This window comes from Myxine glutinosa, chromosome 4 (genome assembly GCF_964187855.1).
Source record: "Myxine glutinosa chromosome 4, kmMyxGlut1.1, whole genome shotgun sequence".
Classification (NCBI taxonomy): domain Eukaryota; kingdom Metazoa; phylum Chordata; class Myxini; order Myxiniformes; family Myxinidae; genus Myxine; species Myxine glutinosa.
In genome coordinates, this window is record NC_136264.1 from 89,172,189 (window position 1) to 89,190,928 (window position 18,740).

General features: G+C 45.6%; 1 protein-coding gene across 1 annotated transcript in view; it reads left to right on the forward strand.

Annotated features, from left to right (window-relative positions):
* The window catches only part of LOC137424971 (acidic phospholipase A2 E-like), a 30,859-nt gene that overhangs the window by 2,409 nt on the left and 9,710 nt on the right, over positions 1-18,740 (forward strand). Inside the window, exon 2 of the mRNA XM_078776133.1 lies at positions 11,557-11,722. Within this exon, the coding sequence (XP_078632259.1) occupies positions 11,557-11,722 (166 nt within the window). The remainder of the gene's footprint in view (positions 1-11,556; positions 11,723-18,740) is intronic.

An 18,740-nucleotide genomic window follows, 5' to 3' on the forward strand; every position in this document is an offset into this window, starting at 1 on the left:
TCTCACCTGCAGGGGGCGTTGCATCAGCGACATAGCCACGCCCTCAGCCAATGATGCCACCCCGCAGCCTTGTGCTGCATACGAAAGAAGAAGAATCAGATTATGGTATTGATCTTAGAGAAACGATACACTTCAGGTTCAATGACAGGGGAAAATGAGTCCAAGTGAGGGTTGTGGATCACTGGGAGGAGATTTAGGGTGAGGGGTGTGGTGGGGGTTTGTAATCTTCTGACATCAATTCAAGTATACTGGTGAAACGACCATGCTTGATATTCGGCGTGATGATGGGTGGGTTTACAGCAAGACTTTCAGAAATTGCATTTTTCCTTTGAGCGGCCTCGTCCGGTTTCCATTCCAAGCCCCAATATGAACTGGTCACTGGTGCTTCGCTCACAACTCAAGGTATTCCATTGATCAATGAGTGCTCGATCCTTTGGACGAGATCGTGAATGAACTGTCTCATCTGCTAGCACTCATTTCTGGGTGTTAAAAGTCCCACTTTCTGAATAGAATAGGCCCTTGTGAGTCGATACTGCAAATTAAATATAAACTAGAACAATGCGACTGTGTCGCCAATATGCCTCCGCATAGTCACACAACGGGTAGATGCCATTGTTCAGTGTCCTAAAAATAAACAAGTTTGATTTAAATCCCTTCTGCTGTTCTCAAGTATCACATTTTTACCCGACATGACAGGTTTTACATCGATCGGTGAAGCAATTTTAGAGAAGGGATTCTTTTAACCCTTTGAGTACGGATGACGTCCAGTGCCGCAACCCGCGAAAAAGTTTTGTGTACGGATGACGTTACTACACGTCATCGACTATACCTATAAATAGATCGTCAGTACGTGGTTGCATTCCCGTACCAAAATGCCAAATTAATCCCGTACCGGGGGTATTTTTATCAAAAAAAAAAATCCCCTACTCAAAGGGTTAAATATAGGCTTTCAAGCTAATATGGCTGCCATACCACATGACATATGACCTTTCAAATGTACACTCTGCATATGTATGGGTAGGGGATCACGTTTGTGAAGTTTTGTATTGATCGGATAGGGTTCGTTTTTAGCTGCGACAAGCAGCTCTATGAGAGGACCGCGTTGTTGTTCTTGTTGTTGGGGTGCGTTTTTGAATAGCGCATGCGCATACACTCGGACGTGCGTTGGTATGAGGTAAGAACATCACGGACTAAAATCGCGATTTGTTTGAAGAAACCAGAATAAATTTAGCAACAAAGACAACACGAATGTTTTCATAATCAATCTCGTTTCACAGAATTTGACACAAATTAGGTGTAATTATTGAATAGCGCATGTGCATACACTCGGACTTCCCCTACCGACCAAGCCCGTTTCAACTTATCCCTCTGCCACCAAGAATTAACATTAATAAATAACATTAATGAATTAACATTAACATCAACAGAAATAACATTCACGTCCATACATTATATGTAATCAGTTGATGAAGCATGTTGCGTCGCAAAACAAAGGACAAGACCAGAACTGAAAGACAAAAAGACGCTAGTGCATGCGTATAATTTAATGACTGGTCGAATTTGGTAGCGCATATTGCAACGGATATCCTCATGATTCTACACGTCGCAGCTGGTGACCACACTGTGGTTATTTTTCTCTTGTTCTATCCAAGATGGCTGCCAAACCACGTGACCTATGACATCATTTTCAAACTATATGCAACAGTGCTGTTAGATGATATTTGTAAAATTTTGCATCGATAGGGTGAGTGGTTTCAGAGATATAATTATTTTATATTTTCCTTCAATCCAATATGGCTGCCAAACCATGTGACCTATGATGTCATAAATTTAATATTTCAATACAAATGTGTCATAGATCATGCGCATGCAATTTCAGATTTTTAGGATAAGGAATTAGATTGAAACATTTTTGGCTGGTATACCATTTCACCTAAGATGTCAGCATTATCATGGCTTTGTTCCCCATTGGGAGTACTTGACAATGTGCCAAGTTTCCATTTTTTCCATTCAATGGTTTCCGAGAAATATTTCTTAAATTGTTTGCTTTTTATCCAAGATGGCTGCCATACCACGTGATCTTTGGTCACAATTGTCATAAAAACATTCTGCATGGGTGCCCCTCCGACCCTGAAAGTTTCGGCTCAATCAGACATATGGCTGCTGAGAAAAACGAGGTTTAGCCCGTACCGACAGGCGAACGGACGACGAACATACGGATGGACAACCTGAAAAACCAATGCCTTCAGCGAATTTGTCGGCGGAGGCATAAAAATCCTTCCCTCATCTACACAGAGAGCTGCAGTGCCAATCATCCTATCGGCACGCTCCCAGATGTCTGGCGATTGTCCTATGAGTCAGGTTCACTATGTAATTTCGTTGGAATTTTTGGGGGATTTGGAAAACTATATATTTTTGGAAACTATATTGTATAGTCAGTCAGAAAACCAATGTTGCTATTTGCACAGACTCCTGTATGGCGGCCATCTTGGATTTTCAAAATTGCCGCCGTAGAACTAATTTTTCTCAATATCTCAGCTTCTAAATAACATAGAGCTTTGATTCTAATGGCTAAACATACATTTTCAAGGGCCCCGAATCCAATGGTAACAAGTTCGATAAGCTAGACATGACCATAGAGCTCCTATGTGGCGGCCATCTTGGATTTTTCAAACTGGCCGCCGTAAACTTGATGTTTCTCAATATCTTAGCTTCTAAACAACATAAAGCTTTGATTCTAACGGCTAAACATACATTTTCAAGGGCCCCGAATCCAATGGTAACAAGTTCGATAAGCTAGACATGACCATAGAGCTCCTATGTGGCGGCCATCTTGGATTTTTCAAACTGGCCGCCGTAAACTTGATGTTTCTCAATATCTTAGCTTCTAAACAACATAAAGCTTTGATTCTAACGGCTAAACATACATTTTCAAGGGCCCCGAATCCAATGGTAACAAGTTCGATAAGCTAGACATGACCATAGAGCTCCTATGTGGCGGCCATCTTGGATTTTTCAAACTGGCCGCCGTAAAACTGATGTAACTCACCTTCTAAAGGGCACAGAGCTTTGATTCATCATTGAGTAAAGTCATCATCCTCATCATCGCTTTCGTTCATCACATCTTGAGAGTCCTCATCATTTTGGCACTGGATGTCACACTGACAAAGGTCTGTACAAGCCAAGTTGTTTGTTCTGCAGGAACATCTAGATGAAGAACAGTCTGTTTTGCACTGACATCTAACCATTTGAATGATGGCCTTGGGGGCTGGAGGCTCCTCAGTTGTGGTTGGTTTCACTTGTCCATCCGTGTCTTTGTAAAAGCCGTTTTGCAGGGGATTCAGCTGAGGATCCTGTTGAGCAATGCTTGCCTGACCCCACACTCTGGCTTGGATATGGACTCTAAGGATGTGCTGCTTGAGAGCTCCAAGAGTAGGAGGAAGCCTGTCACTTTCTGCCATGTGTTTGCCAAAGAGATACCATCGTAGTTCGGGGATGCTGTCGATGTGGATGCCATTTGGAGAGCAAGCAGCGCATACAAAGTTAGCTAGTGTGGACAACATGTCCTCCGTCACTTCAGTTGCATCTGAAAGCATTCGCACGGTGTCTATGACATCTTCACTTGCTTTGAGGTAGACATGCAGCCAGGTTGCTTTGCCTATTCGAGAGAACCTCCCAGTGTTGTCTGCCCCTGTGAAAGCATGAAAGGCTGGCAACGCCTTTGCTCTTTCGACCCCTAGAGCTGTCCACAGTGGCTCTATTTGAAGTATTCCAGAGGCCATGGAAATGGATGTATTCCTCAGCAGTAGGTCATAGTTTGCTATGACTAGTACCAGGACATCTGTGTCGGGAGAGAAGAACACCAACTGCGCATCATGTGGGTTTCGCTGGGATGCCAGCACGGCCTGGTGGATCAACAGGGTGTCAGCTTCTTCATGGTTGTTGTCCTCGAAGAGCAGGTCACTGTTGCTCCTAGTACGCCCTGAAGCAGACGTGATGATCAACTTGGATGAGTGACTGCTGCATTCTAGAGTTTTCGCTGCCAGATAGTCAGTCAGATCAGCCTTTGTTTTGTCATGAGAAAGGAATCTGCTCATTGGGATGTGTTTGATGTTGGTGTCATCTCTGACTTGATACTGTACTGCATCCTTTCCTTGCCTTCTTTTAGCCCTGGTAGCACTCTTCAGAGAATCGTTTTTGTACGTGTCAAAGACCAGTATGATCTCATCACAATCTTTTGTTAGAGACATGAGTCTGTCATTGAAGCATTCACCCAGATCGTTGACTTTCACGACAGTGGCTGGTTTCTTTGTCAGCTTATGCACAAGTACCATCCCATCCACCAGTGCAATCTTCCGAATTGTAGGTTTACTAGATGTGGATGCCATAGTTCTTGTGTCCATTGGATCTTCTTGTAGAACACTTGCAGCTGGTGTCTGCTGCTGATCTTCGGGGTGAATTTCTGCTCTTGCTAACTTGTCGAGGAGATGAATTAACTTCGACTTGTCAGTGCATGGAAGAATTGTCCCATCTGGAGCGAACAGTGCTCTTGGTGTCACAGTGAACTCGTAATTTCCGATGGCATATTTCTGGTTGACGTCTCTGTTTGACTTGGCAAGGACCATGAGCCTTCCGTACAGTTCCTTAGTCTCCTTCAGATCCACAGTCCTGTCTCTGAGTTTCACTGTGGTTCTCTTGTTCCCAGACGTGAACATCTTGTTGTTCTCCTTCTTGACTGGTGCCCAGAGGCTAACATCTCCATTGATACGCTCCGACACGTAGTCTTCATACAACTTCTGACCAGTGACATCAATGTTCAAGATCTGTGGTACATACTCGTCTGGGATGTAAGCATTCGTTATCACATTGTGCAGCTTGTCACCTTCAGTGTCAAATGGATTCCCGTGACTCAGTATCGCAGCCTTGATCTTGTTGATTGCTTCATGCTCCCTCTTGACTGCACTTGGACCAAGGTCATGATGTTCTGTGATCTTGTCACCTTCCAGGCCAAACTGACTCTTGAAGTCTTTTGACAGGCATGATAATTCTGGTGTAACCATGAAGAATCTCTGTCTAGCATTGGCATTGTTAGAGATGCCAATCAGTCCAGAGTGAATCTTCATCAGCATGTCCAGATTTTACATTTCGTTGGATTGTTTTTGGGATTTAGAAAAATCAAAGCTCCGTCTTATTTAGAAGATGAGATCCTGAGAAACATCAATTTTACGGCGGCCAGTTTGAAAAATCCAAGATGGCCGCCACATAGGAGCTCTATGGTCATGTCTAGCTTATCGAACTTGTTACCATTGGATTCGGGGCCCTTGAAAATGTATGTTTAGCTGTTAGAATCAAAGCTCTATGTTATTTAGAAGCTGAGATATTGAGAAACATCAATTTTACGGCGGCCAGTTTGAAAAATCCACGATGGCCGCCACATAGGAGCTCTATGGTCATGTCTAGCTTATCGAACTTGTTACCATTGGATTCGGGGTCCTTGAAAATGTATGTTTAGCCGTTAGAATCAAAGCTCTATGTTATTTAGAAGCTGAGATATGGAGAAAAATTAGTTCTACGGCGGCAATTTTGAAAATCCAAGATGGCCGCCATACAGGAGTCTGTGCAAATAGCAACATTGGTTTTCTGACTGACGATACAATATAGCTTCCAAAAATATATAGTTTTCCAAATCCCCCAAAAAATCCAACGAAACTTTAAATCTGGACATACTGAACCTGACTATATCGGCATGCTCCCAGATGTGCGGTGATCGTCCTATCGGCACCCTCCCAGATGTGCGGTGATCGTCCTATCGGCACGCTCCCAGATGTGCGGTGATCGTCCTATCGGCACCCTCCCAGATGTGCGGTGATCGTCCTATCGGCATGCTCCCAGATGTGCGGTGATCGTCCTATCGGCATGCTCCCAGATGTGCAGTGATCGTCCTATCGGCACGCTCCCAGATGTGCGGTGATCGTCCTATCGGCACGCTCCCAGATGTGCGAAGATTGTCCTATCGGCACGCCTCCAGATGTGCGGCGATCATCCTATCGGCATGTTCCCAGATGAGCGGCGATCGTCCTATCGGCATGTTCCCAGATGAGCGGCGATCGTCCTATCGGCATGCGCCCAGATGTGCGAAGATTGTCCTATCGGCATGTTCCCAGATGAGCGGCGATCGTCCTATCGGCATGCTACCAGATGAGCGGCGATCGTCCTATCGGCACGCCTCCAGATGTGCGGCGATCATCCTATCGGCATGTTCCCAGATGAGCGGCGATCGTCCTATCGGCATGCTACCAGATGAGCGGCGATCGTCCTATCGGCACGCTCCCAGATGAGCGGCGATCGTCCTATCGGCATGCTACCAGATGAGCGGCGATCGTCCTATCGGCATGCGCCCAGATGTGCGGCGATCGTCCTATTGGCATGTTCCCAGATGAGCGGCGATCGTCCTATCGGCATGCGCCCAGATGTGCGGCGATCGTCCTATCGGCATGCGCCCAGATGAGCGGTGATCGTACTATCGGCATGCTCCCAGATGAGCGGCGATCGTCCTATCGGCATGCTCCCAGATGTGCGGTGATCGTCCTATCGGCATGCTCCCAGATGTGCGAAGATTGTCCTATCGGCACGCCTCCAGATGTGCGGCGATCATCCTATCGGCATGTTCCCAGATGAGCGGCGATCGTCCTATCGGCATGCGCCGAGATGTGCGAAGATTGTCCTATCGGCACGCCTCCAGATGTGCGGCGATCATCCTATCGGCATGTTCCCAAATGAGCGGCGATCGTCCTATCGGCATGCTACCAGATGAGCGGCGATCGTCCTATCGGCATGCTACCAGATGAGCGGCGATCGTCCTATCGGCACGCTCCCAGATGTGCGAAGATTGTCCTATCGGCACGCCTCCAGATGTGCGGCGATCATCCTATCGGCATGTTCCCAGATGAGCGGCGATCGTCCTATCGGCATGCGCCCAGATGTGCGGCGATCGTCCTATCGGCATGCGCCCAGATGTGCGGCGATCGTCCTATTGGCATGCTCCCAGATGTGAGGCGATCGTACTATCGGCATGCGCCCAGATGTGCGGCGATCGTCCTATTGGCATGCTCCCAGATGTGAGGCGATCGTCCTATCGGCATGCGCCCAGATGTGAGGCGATCGTCCTATCGGCATGTTCCCAGATGTGAGGCGATCGTCCTATCGGCATGCTCCCAGATGTGAGGCGATCGTACTATCGGCATGCTCCCAGATGTGAGGCGATCGTCCTATCGGCATGCGCCCAGATGTGAGGCGATCGTCCTATCGGCATGTTCCCAGATGAGCGGCGATCGTCCTATCGGCATGCGCCCAGATGTGCGGCGATCGTCCTATCGGCATGCGCCCAGATGTGCGGCGATCGTCCTATCGGCATGCGCCCAGATGTGCGGCGATCGTCCTATTGGCATGCTCCCAGATGAGCGGCGATCGTCCTATCGGCATGCTCCCAGATGTGCGGCGATTGTCCTATCGGCACGCTCCCAGATGTGCGGCGATCATCCTATCGGCACGCTCCCAGATGTGTGGGGATCGTCCTATCGGCATGCTCCCAGATGTGTGGGGATCGTCCTATCGGCATGCTCCCAGATGTGTGGGGATCATCCTATCGGCATGCTCCCAGATGTCTGGGGATCGTCCTATCGGCATGCTCCCAGATGTGCGGTGATCGTCCTTTCGGCATGTGCCCAGATGTGCGGCGATCGTCCTATCTGCATGCTCCCAGATGTGTGGGGATCGTCCTATCGGCATGCTCCCAGATGTCTGGGGATCGTCCTATCGGCATGCTCCCAGATGTGCAGCGATCGTCCTTTCGGCATGTGCCCAGATGTGCGGCGATCGTCCTATCTGCATGCTCCCAGATGTGCGGCAATCATCCTATCGGCATACTCCCAGATGTGGGGCAATCGTCCGATTGGAACACTCCCAAATGTGGGGCGATTGTCCTATTGGTATGCTCCCAAATGTGCGGCGATTGTCCTATTGGTACGCTCCCAGATGTGTGGTGATCATCCTATCAGCATGCTCCCAGAGGCATGGTGATTGTCCAATCGGCATGCTCCCAGATGTGCAGCGATCGTCGTATTGGCATGATCCCAGATGTGCAGCGATCGTCGTATTGGCATGATCCCAGATGTGCAGCGTTTGTCCTATCAGCATGCTCCCTGATGTGTGGTGATCGTCCTATCGGCACGCTCCCAAATGTGCGGCGATTGTCCTATTGGTACGCTCCCAGATGTGCGGCGATCGTCCTATCGGCATGCTCCCAGATGTGCGGCGATCGTCCTATCTGCATGCTCCCAGATGTGCGGCGATCATCCTATCGGCATACTCCCAGATGTGCGGCGATTGTCCTATTGGTACGCTCCCAGATGTGTGGTGATCGTCCTATCGGTACATTCCCAGATGTCTGGTGATCATCCTATCAGCATGCTCCCAGAGGCATGGTGATTGTCCTATCGGCATGCTCCCAGATGTGCAGCGATCGTCGTATTGGCATGATCCCAGATGTGCAGCGATTGTCCTATCAGCATGCTCCCAGATGTGTGGTGATCGTCCTATCAGCATGCTCCCAGATGTGCGGCGATCGTCGTTTCGGCACGCTCCCAGATGTGCGGCGATTGTCCAATCGACATGCTCCCAGATGTGGAGGGATCGTCGTATCGGCATGATCCCAGATGTGCTGCGATTGTCCTATCGGCATGCTGCTAGATGTGCGGCGATCGTCCTATCGGCATGCTCCCAGATGTGCGGCGATTGGCGTATCGGCATGCTCCCACATGCGTGGTGATCGTCCTCTCGGCATGCTCCCAGATGTGCGGCGATTGTCGTATCGGCATGCTCCCAGATGTGCGGCGATTGGCGTATCGGCATGCTCCCAGATGTGCGGCGATTGGCGTATCGGCATGCTCCCACATGCGTGGTGATCGTCCTCTCGGCATGCTCCCAGATGTGCGGTGATTGTCTTATCGGCATGCTCCCAGATGTGCAGCGATCGTCGTATTGGCATGATCCCAGATGTGCAGCGATTGTCCTATCAGCATGCTCCCAGATGTGTGGTGATCGTCCTATCAGCAAGCTCCCAGATGTGCGGCGATTGTCCTATCGGCATGATCCCAGATGTGCAGCGATTGTCCTATCGACATGCTCCCAGATGTGCGGCGATTGTCCTATCGGCATGCTCCCAGATGTGCGGCGATCGTCCAATCGGCACGCTCCCAGATGTGTGGCGATCGTCCTGTCGGCACGCTCCCAGATGTGCGGCGATTGTCCTATCGGCATGCTCCCAGATGTGCGGTGATCGTCCTATCAGCATGCTCCCAGATGTGTGGCGATCGTCCTATCGGCATGCTCCCAGATGCGCGGCGATTGTCCTATCAGCACGCTCCCAGATGTGTGGCGATTGTCCTATGAGCATGCTCCCAGATGCGCGGCGATTGTCCTATCAGCATGCTCCCAGATGTGCGGCGATTGTCGTATCGGCATGCTCCCACATGCGTGGTGATCGTCCTCTCGGCATGCTCCCAGATGTGTGGTGGTCGTCGTATCGGCATGATTCCAGATGCGTGGTGATCGTCCTATCGGTACGCTCCCAGATGTGTGGTGATCGTCGTGTCGGCATGAACCCAGATGTGCGGCGATCGTGCTATCGGCACGCTCCCAGATGTGGGCAATCGGCACGCTCCCAGATGTGCGGCGATCGTCCTATCAGCACACTCCCAGATGTGCGGCGATTGTCCTATCGGCATGCTCCCAGATGTGCGGCGATTGTCCTCTCAGCATGCTCCCAGATGTGCGCGAATTGTCCTATCCGCATGCTCCCAGATGTGCGACGATTGTCCTATCGGCATGCTCCCAGATGTGTGGCGATTGTCCTATCGGCACGCTCCCAGATGTGCGGCGATTGTCTTATCGGCACGCTCCCAGATGTGTGGCAATCGGCATGCTCCCAGATGTGCGGCGATCATCCTATCAGCAAGCTCCCAGATGTGCGGCGATTGTCCTATCGACATGCTCCCAGATGTGCGGCGATCATCCTATCAGCAAGCTCCCAGATGTGCGGCGATTGTCCTATCGACATGCTCCCAGATGTGCGGCGATTGTCCTATCGACATGCTCCCAGATGTGCGGCGATCATCCTATCAGCAAGCTCCCAGATGTGCGGCGATTGTCCTATCGACACGCTCCCAGATGTGTGGCGATTGTCTTATCGGCACGCTCCCAGATGTGTGGCAATCGGCATGCTCCCAGATGTGCGGCGATCATCCTATCAGCAAGCTCCCAGATGTGCGGCGATTGTCCTATCGACATGCTCCCAGATGTGCGGCGATCGTCCAATCGGCACGCTCCCAGATGTGTGGCGATCGTCCTGTCGGCACGCTCCCAGATGTGCGGCGATTGTCCTATCGGCATGCTCCCAGATGTGCGGTGATCGTCCTATCAGCATGCTCCCAGATGTGTGGCGATCGTCCTATCGGCATGCTCCCAGATGCGCGGCGATCGTCCTATCAGCACGCTCCCAGATGCGCGGCGATTGTCCTATCAGCATGCTCCCAGATGCGCGGCGATTGTCCTATCGGCATGCTCCCAGATGTGTGGCGATCGTCCTATCAGCATGCTCCCAGATGTGTGATGCAACCAGCAACCTAGTTCAACATGCACATGAATGAATGGGGGAAATGAAAAAGATCTTTTTAATCTGTCCAAACCTCCTTATGGATCCAACTCGGTGACATCCAAATTTATTCAAACCCTGGATCTGAAATCCCAATGCATTGGTTACCTACAGTATATTAAAAGGAGTATTAATTTAATCCCTACTTGGAAACAATGTTCGGTAATCGACACAAGACTGCTCTCTGCTATGGGCTGGCACTCCAGCATCACATCTGTCTCTTTTGGATTCTGTGAAATCTGAAGCTCTCAAAATTATTAAAGTCTTCCATGATGAGGCCGAAGCGCAAGGTCTGTTACTCTCACATTGCAGGCAGGTTAGTGGTCTCTGTTTTCTACCATCTATGCTCCAACATTTCTCCCTCTACTCTTTCAGTCCTCCCACCCTCTCCACCAACTCCAGGATGCACGCGTTCCGTTCTCCAGCTAGGCATCTAAACCCATTATTAGGGTGCTTCGTTCACATTGCGATACAAGCATGAAATTTTGCAGTTGTGCTCTTTTGTAGATACTCTTTTAATGCAGTCGACTTGCCAACTCTAAATACAACGTGGCGGCAATGTTTTTACAAAATTGCTAAATTGTGCCATAAACATTTGATATTGAATTTAGGATGTACGAGTATCAATGCGGAATCACAGAACTACATGCTATCTATATAAGACGTAGTTAAACTTAAAAATTTACCTAATTAGGATAAATTGAAAAATTTAACGATTAAAATGATTTTTGTTTACATGGCCGCCATGTTGAATATCTCTTGTAATAATAATTTTTTTTAAAGGTTCAGATTTGTTTCTCTTGTGACAATTGTCCCTAATACAGAGCTTGTTCTGGCTTTGCCAGTCGGTGCCCTTCCAACGAGCCGAGTGCAGACACTGGGAATGCGGAACGTGTTCCAGTTTGCAGGCTTGATCCGCTGTGTCGCTCCAGCTTCTCCGCTAGACTACAATGGCTACGGTTGTTATTGCGGTCTCGGCGGTTCTGGGACACCTGTGGATGCGTCGGACAGGTAAGAGCTGTACGAGACACACCCCTTACCACAATCCTGTGTAATAAAATATTAGTGATTGAAAACTGCTTCATCCACTACCCCTGCCACTAGAAAGTGTAAATTTTACGTCCAAAGAACGTGTTTCCTTTTAGTCGATAAAATGTCGACTCTGAGCAATTCGTGCAAGGTATGCTTCAAGGAATGATGGATTGTCGCCTCTGCACCTGTCTCATCAACTGTGGAATGGTGTTGCCAAATAAACACAGACACACACCGTCAAGTTCATATTGCGTGTATAAAACTAGAGCAATGCGACTGTGTCGCCAATATGCCTCCGCATAGTCCCACAATGGGTAGGCCTAGATGCCCTCGTTCACTGTCCAAAAAATGAACAAGTTTGATTTAAATCCCTTCAGCTGTTTTCAATTATCACATTTTCACCAGCCATGACAGGTTTCACATCGAAGCGATTTCAGAGAAGGGATTAAAAAAAATATCGGCTTTCAAGCTAATATGGCTGCCACACCGCGTGACATATGACCTTTAAAAATGTACATTATGCATGTGCATGTGTCGGGGATCACATTTGTGAAGTTTTGTGTTGATCGGATAAGGTTCGTTTTTCTATTCAAGATGGCTGCCAAACCATGTCACCTATGATGTCATAAATTTAATATTTCAATACAAACGGGTTATAGATCATGTGCATGCAATTTCAAATTTTTAGGATAAGGAATTCGATTAAAACATTTTTGGCTGGTATACCACTTCACCTATGATGTCATCATTATCATGCTTTTGTTCCCCATTTGGAGTACTTGACGATGTGCCAAGTTTAAAATTTTTCCATTCAGTGCTTTCCTTCCGAGAAATATTTTTTAATTATTTGCGTTTAATCCAAGATGGCTGCCATACCACGTGACCTATGACGTCACAATTGTCATAAAACATTCTGAATAGTTGTCACTCCTACCCTGAAAGTTTCGTCTCAATCATCCATGTGGTTGCTGAGAAAAACGAGATTTAGCCCGTACAGACGGACGGACGGACGGATGGACAACCCAAAAACATAATGCTTCCGGCCACCTTCGGGGGGCAGAGGCATATTAATCTACAAAGTACTAGGTACTGTCACACCATATTGTTTCGCACAACGACTTGTAGAGAGGACTCATGGCCTGTGCTATGTCTTTCTGAAGCTTGACTTGACCTTGGATGGGTATGTAGCGACTCCATCACAGGGAAGGAAGGGTCCAACAAATGTTTGTCTGTTTAGCGTTGCCCTCTGAACCGATGCCACAACTCAGGATTAAATAATGTAAACTCTATTAATTTGTTCTGCGTTTTCCATAATGCCCTTGCAATTTATGTGAAAGTGCACAACGATTACTTATTTAAACAGACAGGCAGACAGAGCAAAATAATTATCTTGCTTCTCTCTGGGCATGCGCGATTGGGACGAATTACATACTGAGCCAAAGTACTGCTAAACTACAGGTTAGTTTTCAGATTCGTGTTTGTGTTTCTCCAACAGTAGGTGAGTTATCTCTGGCATCCTGAACAAATTACAAGTTCCTATGCAAGTAACCTATAGTGAAACGTCGGGCCTGGCCAGCTCGTTCGTGAAAAACTTGACCAAAAACGGCCCCCGATGGTCCCCATCAAAAGGTGGGAGTATTTGGGGCCATTTGAGTACTGTAGTTCATCGTGGTTCCTCTTCATCACACTGCAGGTTTGACCAGGAATTTGGAAAAAAAAATTCGTGATGCCGGCGATTGCTCACCTGCTCCTCATGAAGGACACCGTGGGATCTTTAATGTCTACCAACAAATGCATCCAAAATGTTGTTGAAAAGTACATTGATGTCTACTGTCTTTGTCCTTCCTGTGATTTATGTCCAAGCTCCACTATGTAAAACAGATATATAAATGAATGTCCCTTGTGGCCTGTGAGTTTACAAGAGGGCTGTGGGGTCATTTGATTTGTAAAAAAAAAACATCTGAACATTGTCCTGTAACTGAACTCTGGATCCTCCTCAAGTTTACCAATCACCATTTAGAGAGTGAGGGGGGGGGGGGGGGGGGAGGAGAGAGAGAGAGAGAGACAGAAAGATAGAGAGAGCGAGAGAGAGAGAGGGATATATATATATATAATGGTTTTTAGAACCTTCACTGTGTAAATTTTAGTAAATGTTCCCTTATAAATGATCCCCTGTAAATATCCCCATTAATTGGCTTTATTAAAGATCGCACCCTAGTTAGTCCGTGTACAACACGTAGATCACCATAGGACCTCTCTGTAGTTATTTCATTATAATGTGTTTTAGTTAAGGATCTGTTCCCAATAGTTGAATCTACGTTGCATTAACCAAATAAGTTAGGCCCCTTCAATTTCCCCAATCATCTCCCGCTCTTCAAAGTGCAGAGAGAGCGGTAGGGCAGCGTTCACGGCCTCTTGTCTTGATTCGGTTGTTGGCCCCAAGCCGCCATTGAACATGCGGTCTCAAGCCGAGGAAAAAGGGGGCGGGACACAAGAACAAGGTGTGGCACGTCAACTCACCATCAAGGGGCGGACCAGCGAGCTCTGAAAGCCAACCAGGGCCGAGGCAAGCTCACCATTGGGCGTGTCCTGGGAGCCGGCGGCTTGATCTAAGAACGCCATATAAAAGCGGCTGCGAGGGACTGCTTCGAAGAAGAGAAGAGAGAGGAGAGATGAGTGTGAAGTTCCGAGGTGCAAGAGGAGAACACACTGAATCATAAGCCAGGAGAGTGGGTCTGTTGGCAACGACAATCTCGCCATCTATTCACATTGTCAGACTGCGTGAAACTAATACATGCAGCTGCCGCCGGGTTTCGCCTAAAGCCCGGAGCATGGACCGGAGCGTGGACTGGAGCGGACCTTGACGCTGTGCATCTACCCGGACCTTCCTGCCCTGCCGTCTGCTTGGACCTTCTCCTCCTTCCAGCCATTCCTTCTTGCCAGTCCCTATTCGTGTAAGTCTGTTTGTTTGTCCAGGGTTGTAATATAAGACTGTTTTAAGGCTGCCCTGTGTACCTGCTTCTTCCTCTCCTCATAAATGCCCTCCTTTCGTTTCCTCTTCATTTCATGTACATAATTAATTAATAAATATCTGTTCTTCCTTTACTTTGATTTCTTCTTCCCCCGATCGCTTTAGTCCTTTCCCGATTGAGTACCTGTGGCACGATTCGGCCAACCGCTATAATCGGGTTTAGTCTTTTGTTAACGGCTCGAGCTGCGGATTGCTAAACTGCTCAGCAATCTTCCATCTTGTCCGTGGCTCGAGCAGAAGTAGCGCCCTGCTTTGCGGCGAGGTTGGCGAAGGTATCTGGGACTCCATTGACCAGTCACCCTGGTCAACCTCACCCCCGCAAAGGAGCGCGATACCTTATAGGACTCGGACGGCCAGTGTGATAGACGAGGGTATTAAACCCCCCTCGGTAAGGGGAGTGCCGAAACCGAGATCCGTAACAATATATATATATTAAAAAAAAAAAAAAAAAAAAAAAAAAAAATGCTGGTAATGCAAGTTTAGATTGTCACGTGTCTGGGTCTCTGAACCTTGCTCGTCAGTCACCACAGGGCTGCAGGAATTTAGAGAAAGCCAGGAAACACAAAATTAGCGTCGACCATACATCACGCTGCGAGTAATTTGACTCTCAAAGATAACCAAGCAACTTACAAGGCGGTCTTGATCTCATCTATATCATAATACACTTGCCATTTTAATAATACACTTATCAGTTTTCTGTCTGTCCCTCTGTCATGTATCGTGAGACTCTCTCATCTCTCGAGATTGTGAATTAAAGTTTCGTCGTTATTTAATTTTATCGTTTTGTGTGTGTATCTATGTATGTATGTGTTGTTACATTTGTAGGGGGGTAGGCAGTGATTACTTTAGACCAGGTAGATTTATATGGATTAGTGTGCTCCGATTGTCATGAAGAAGAACAACCACCTCGATGTACTGTAAGTAGGGATCCGGTAGGTCGTGTTTTTGGATTAAGTGTTGCGTGTGGCCATACGAAGGGTGGCTCTTGTGCTAATTAGCTCAGGGATTATGGGTAATTATCCCTTATATGTCGATACCTCTGTAATTTATTCCTTTGTTCCTTTTGACAATACACCGCACGTAGTCAGAATCCCACATTTAAACTCACTAGTTAATAAAACACCCCAAAAATCCGGACTCGAAGAATACCGCAGCGCTGCAGCCGCTACATCACCACAAAGACGGGCAGGCCGGGGGCCACGCCCAGAGGAGCTGTGATTGGTCAGGGCTTTTTATTGACGGGAAGGACTGTAGGGAGCAACTCGCTGATTGGTGAAGGAGGCATGGGTGACGTCAGAGCGGCGTGGACAAAATAGTTGGAGTGGCGGACATTTTTTCCTTCTCGTTCTGGATGCCATAGCAAACGGTCGTGATTGCCCCTCTCCTCCCCCTCTTGGTTTTGGGTCCGGCGGTTGCGGTTGTGTGCCAGCAACTCAATGGGAGAAATCGATATCACATTGGCAATATCAATTAAAATCACATTGGCAGTATATCAATCAATATCACATTGACAATATCAATTAAAATCACATTGGCAGTGTATCAATCAATATCAGATTGGCAAAATCAATTAAAATCACATTGGCAAGATGGATTCATATCACAATGGCAGTATATCAATCAATATCACACTGGCAATATCAATTAAAATCACATTGGCAATATCAATGACAACCACATTGGCAATATCAATTAAAATCACATTGGCAATATCAATTAAAATCACATTGGTAATATCAATCAATATCACATTGGCAATATCAATTAAAATCACATTGGCAGTATATCAATCAACATCATATTGGCAGTATATCAATCAATATCACATTGGCAGTATATCAATCAATAGCACATTGGCAGTATATCAATCCATATCACATTGGCAGTATATCAATCAATATCACATTGGCAGTATATCAATCAATATCACATTGGCAGTATATCAATCAATATCACACTGGCAATATCAATTAAAATCACATTGGCAGCATATCAATCAATATCACATTGAAAGTATATCAATCAATATCACATTGAAAGTATATCAATCAATATCACATTGGCAGTATATCAATCAATACCACACTGGCAATATCAATTAAAATCACATTGGCAATATCATCAATATCATATCGGCAATATCATCAATATCACATCGGCAATATCAATTGAAATGACATTGGCAATATCATCAATATCACATCGGCAATACCATCAATATCACATTGGCAATATAAATTAGAATCACATTGGCAGTACAATCAATATCACATTGGCAATATCAATTGAAATGACATTGGCAATATCATCAATATCACATTGGCAATATCAATCAATATCACATCGGCAATACCATCAATATCACATTGGCAATATAAATTAGAATCACATTGGCAGTATAATCAATCAACATCACATTGGCAGTATAGCACTCAATATCACATTGGCAGCATATCAATCAATAGCACATTGGCAGTATATCAATCCATATCACATTGGCAGTATCTCAATCAATATCACATTGGCAGTATATCAATCAATATCACACTGGCAATATCAATTAAAATCACATTTGCAGCATATCAATCAATATCACATTGGCAGTATATCAATCAATATCACATTGGCAATAACAATTAAAATAACATTGGCAATATCAATTAAAATCACATTGGCAATATCAATCAATATCACATTGGCAATATCATTTAAAATCACATTGTCAGTGTATAAATCAACATCACATTGGCAGTATATCAATCAATATCACATTGGCAGTATATCAATCAATATCACATTGGCAGTATATCAATCAATATCACATTGGCAGTATATCAATCAATATCACATTGGCAGTATATCAATCAATATTACATTGGCAGTATATCAATCAATAGCACACTGGCAATATCAATTAAAATCACATTGGCAATATCAATTAAAATCACTTTGGCAATATCAATTAAAATTACATTGGCATTATATCAATCAATATAACATTGGTAATATCAATTAAAATCACATTGGCAATATCAATTAAAATCACTTTGGCAATATCAATCAATATCACATTGGCATTATGTCAATCAATATCACATTGGCAATATCAATCAATATCACATTGGCAGTATATCAATCAACATCACATTGGCAATATCAATGAATATCACATTGGCAATATCAGTCAATATCACATTGGCAGTATAGCAATCAATATCACATTGGCAGTGTATCAATCAATATCACATTGGCAGTATATCAATCAATATCACATTGGCAGTATATCAATCAATATCATATTGGCAGTATGTCAATCAATAGCACACTGGCAATATCAATTAAAATCACATTTGCAATATCAATTAAAATCACATTGGCAATATCAATTAAAATCACATTGGTAATATCAATCAATATCACATTGGCAGTATATCAATCAACATCACATTGGCAATATCAATTAAAATCACTTTGGCAGTACTGTATATCAATCAATATCACATTGGCAATATCAATCAATATCACATTGGCAGTATATCAATCAATATCATATTGGCAATATCAATTAAAATCACATTGGCAGTATATCAATCAATAGCACACTGGCAATATCAAATAAATCACTTTGGCAATATCAATTAAAATCACATTGGCAGTATATTTAAAATCACATTGGCAATATGAATTAAAATCACATTGGCAATATCAATTAAAATCACATTGGCAATATCAATCAACATCACATTGGCAGTATATCAATCCATATCACATTGGCAGTATATCAATCAATATCACATTGGCAGTATATCAATCAATATCACACTGACAATATCAATTAAAATCACATTGGCAGTATATCAATCAATATCACATTGGCAATATCAATCAATATCACACTGGCAGTATATCAATCAATATCACATTTGGCAATATCAATAAAAATCACTTTGGCAATATCAATTAAAA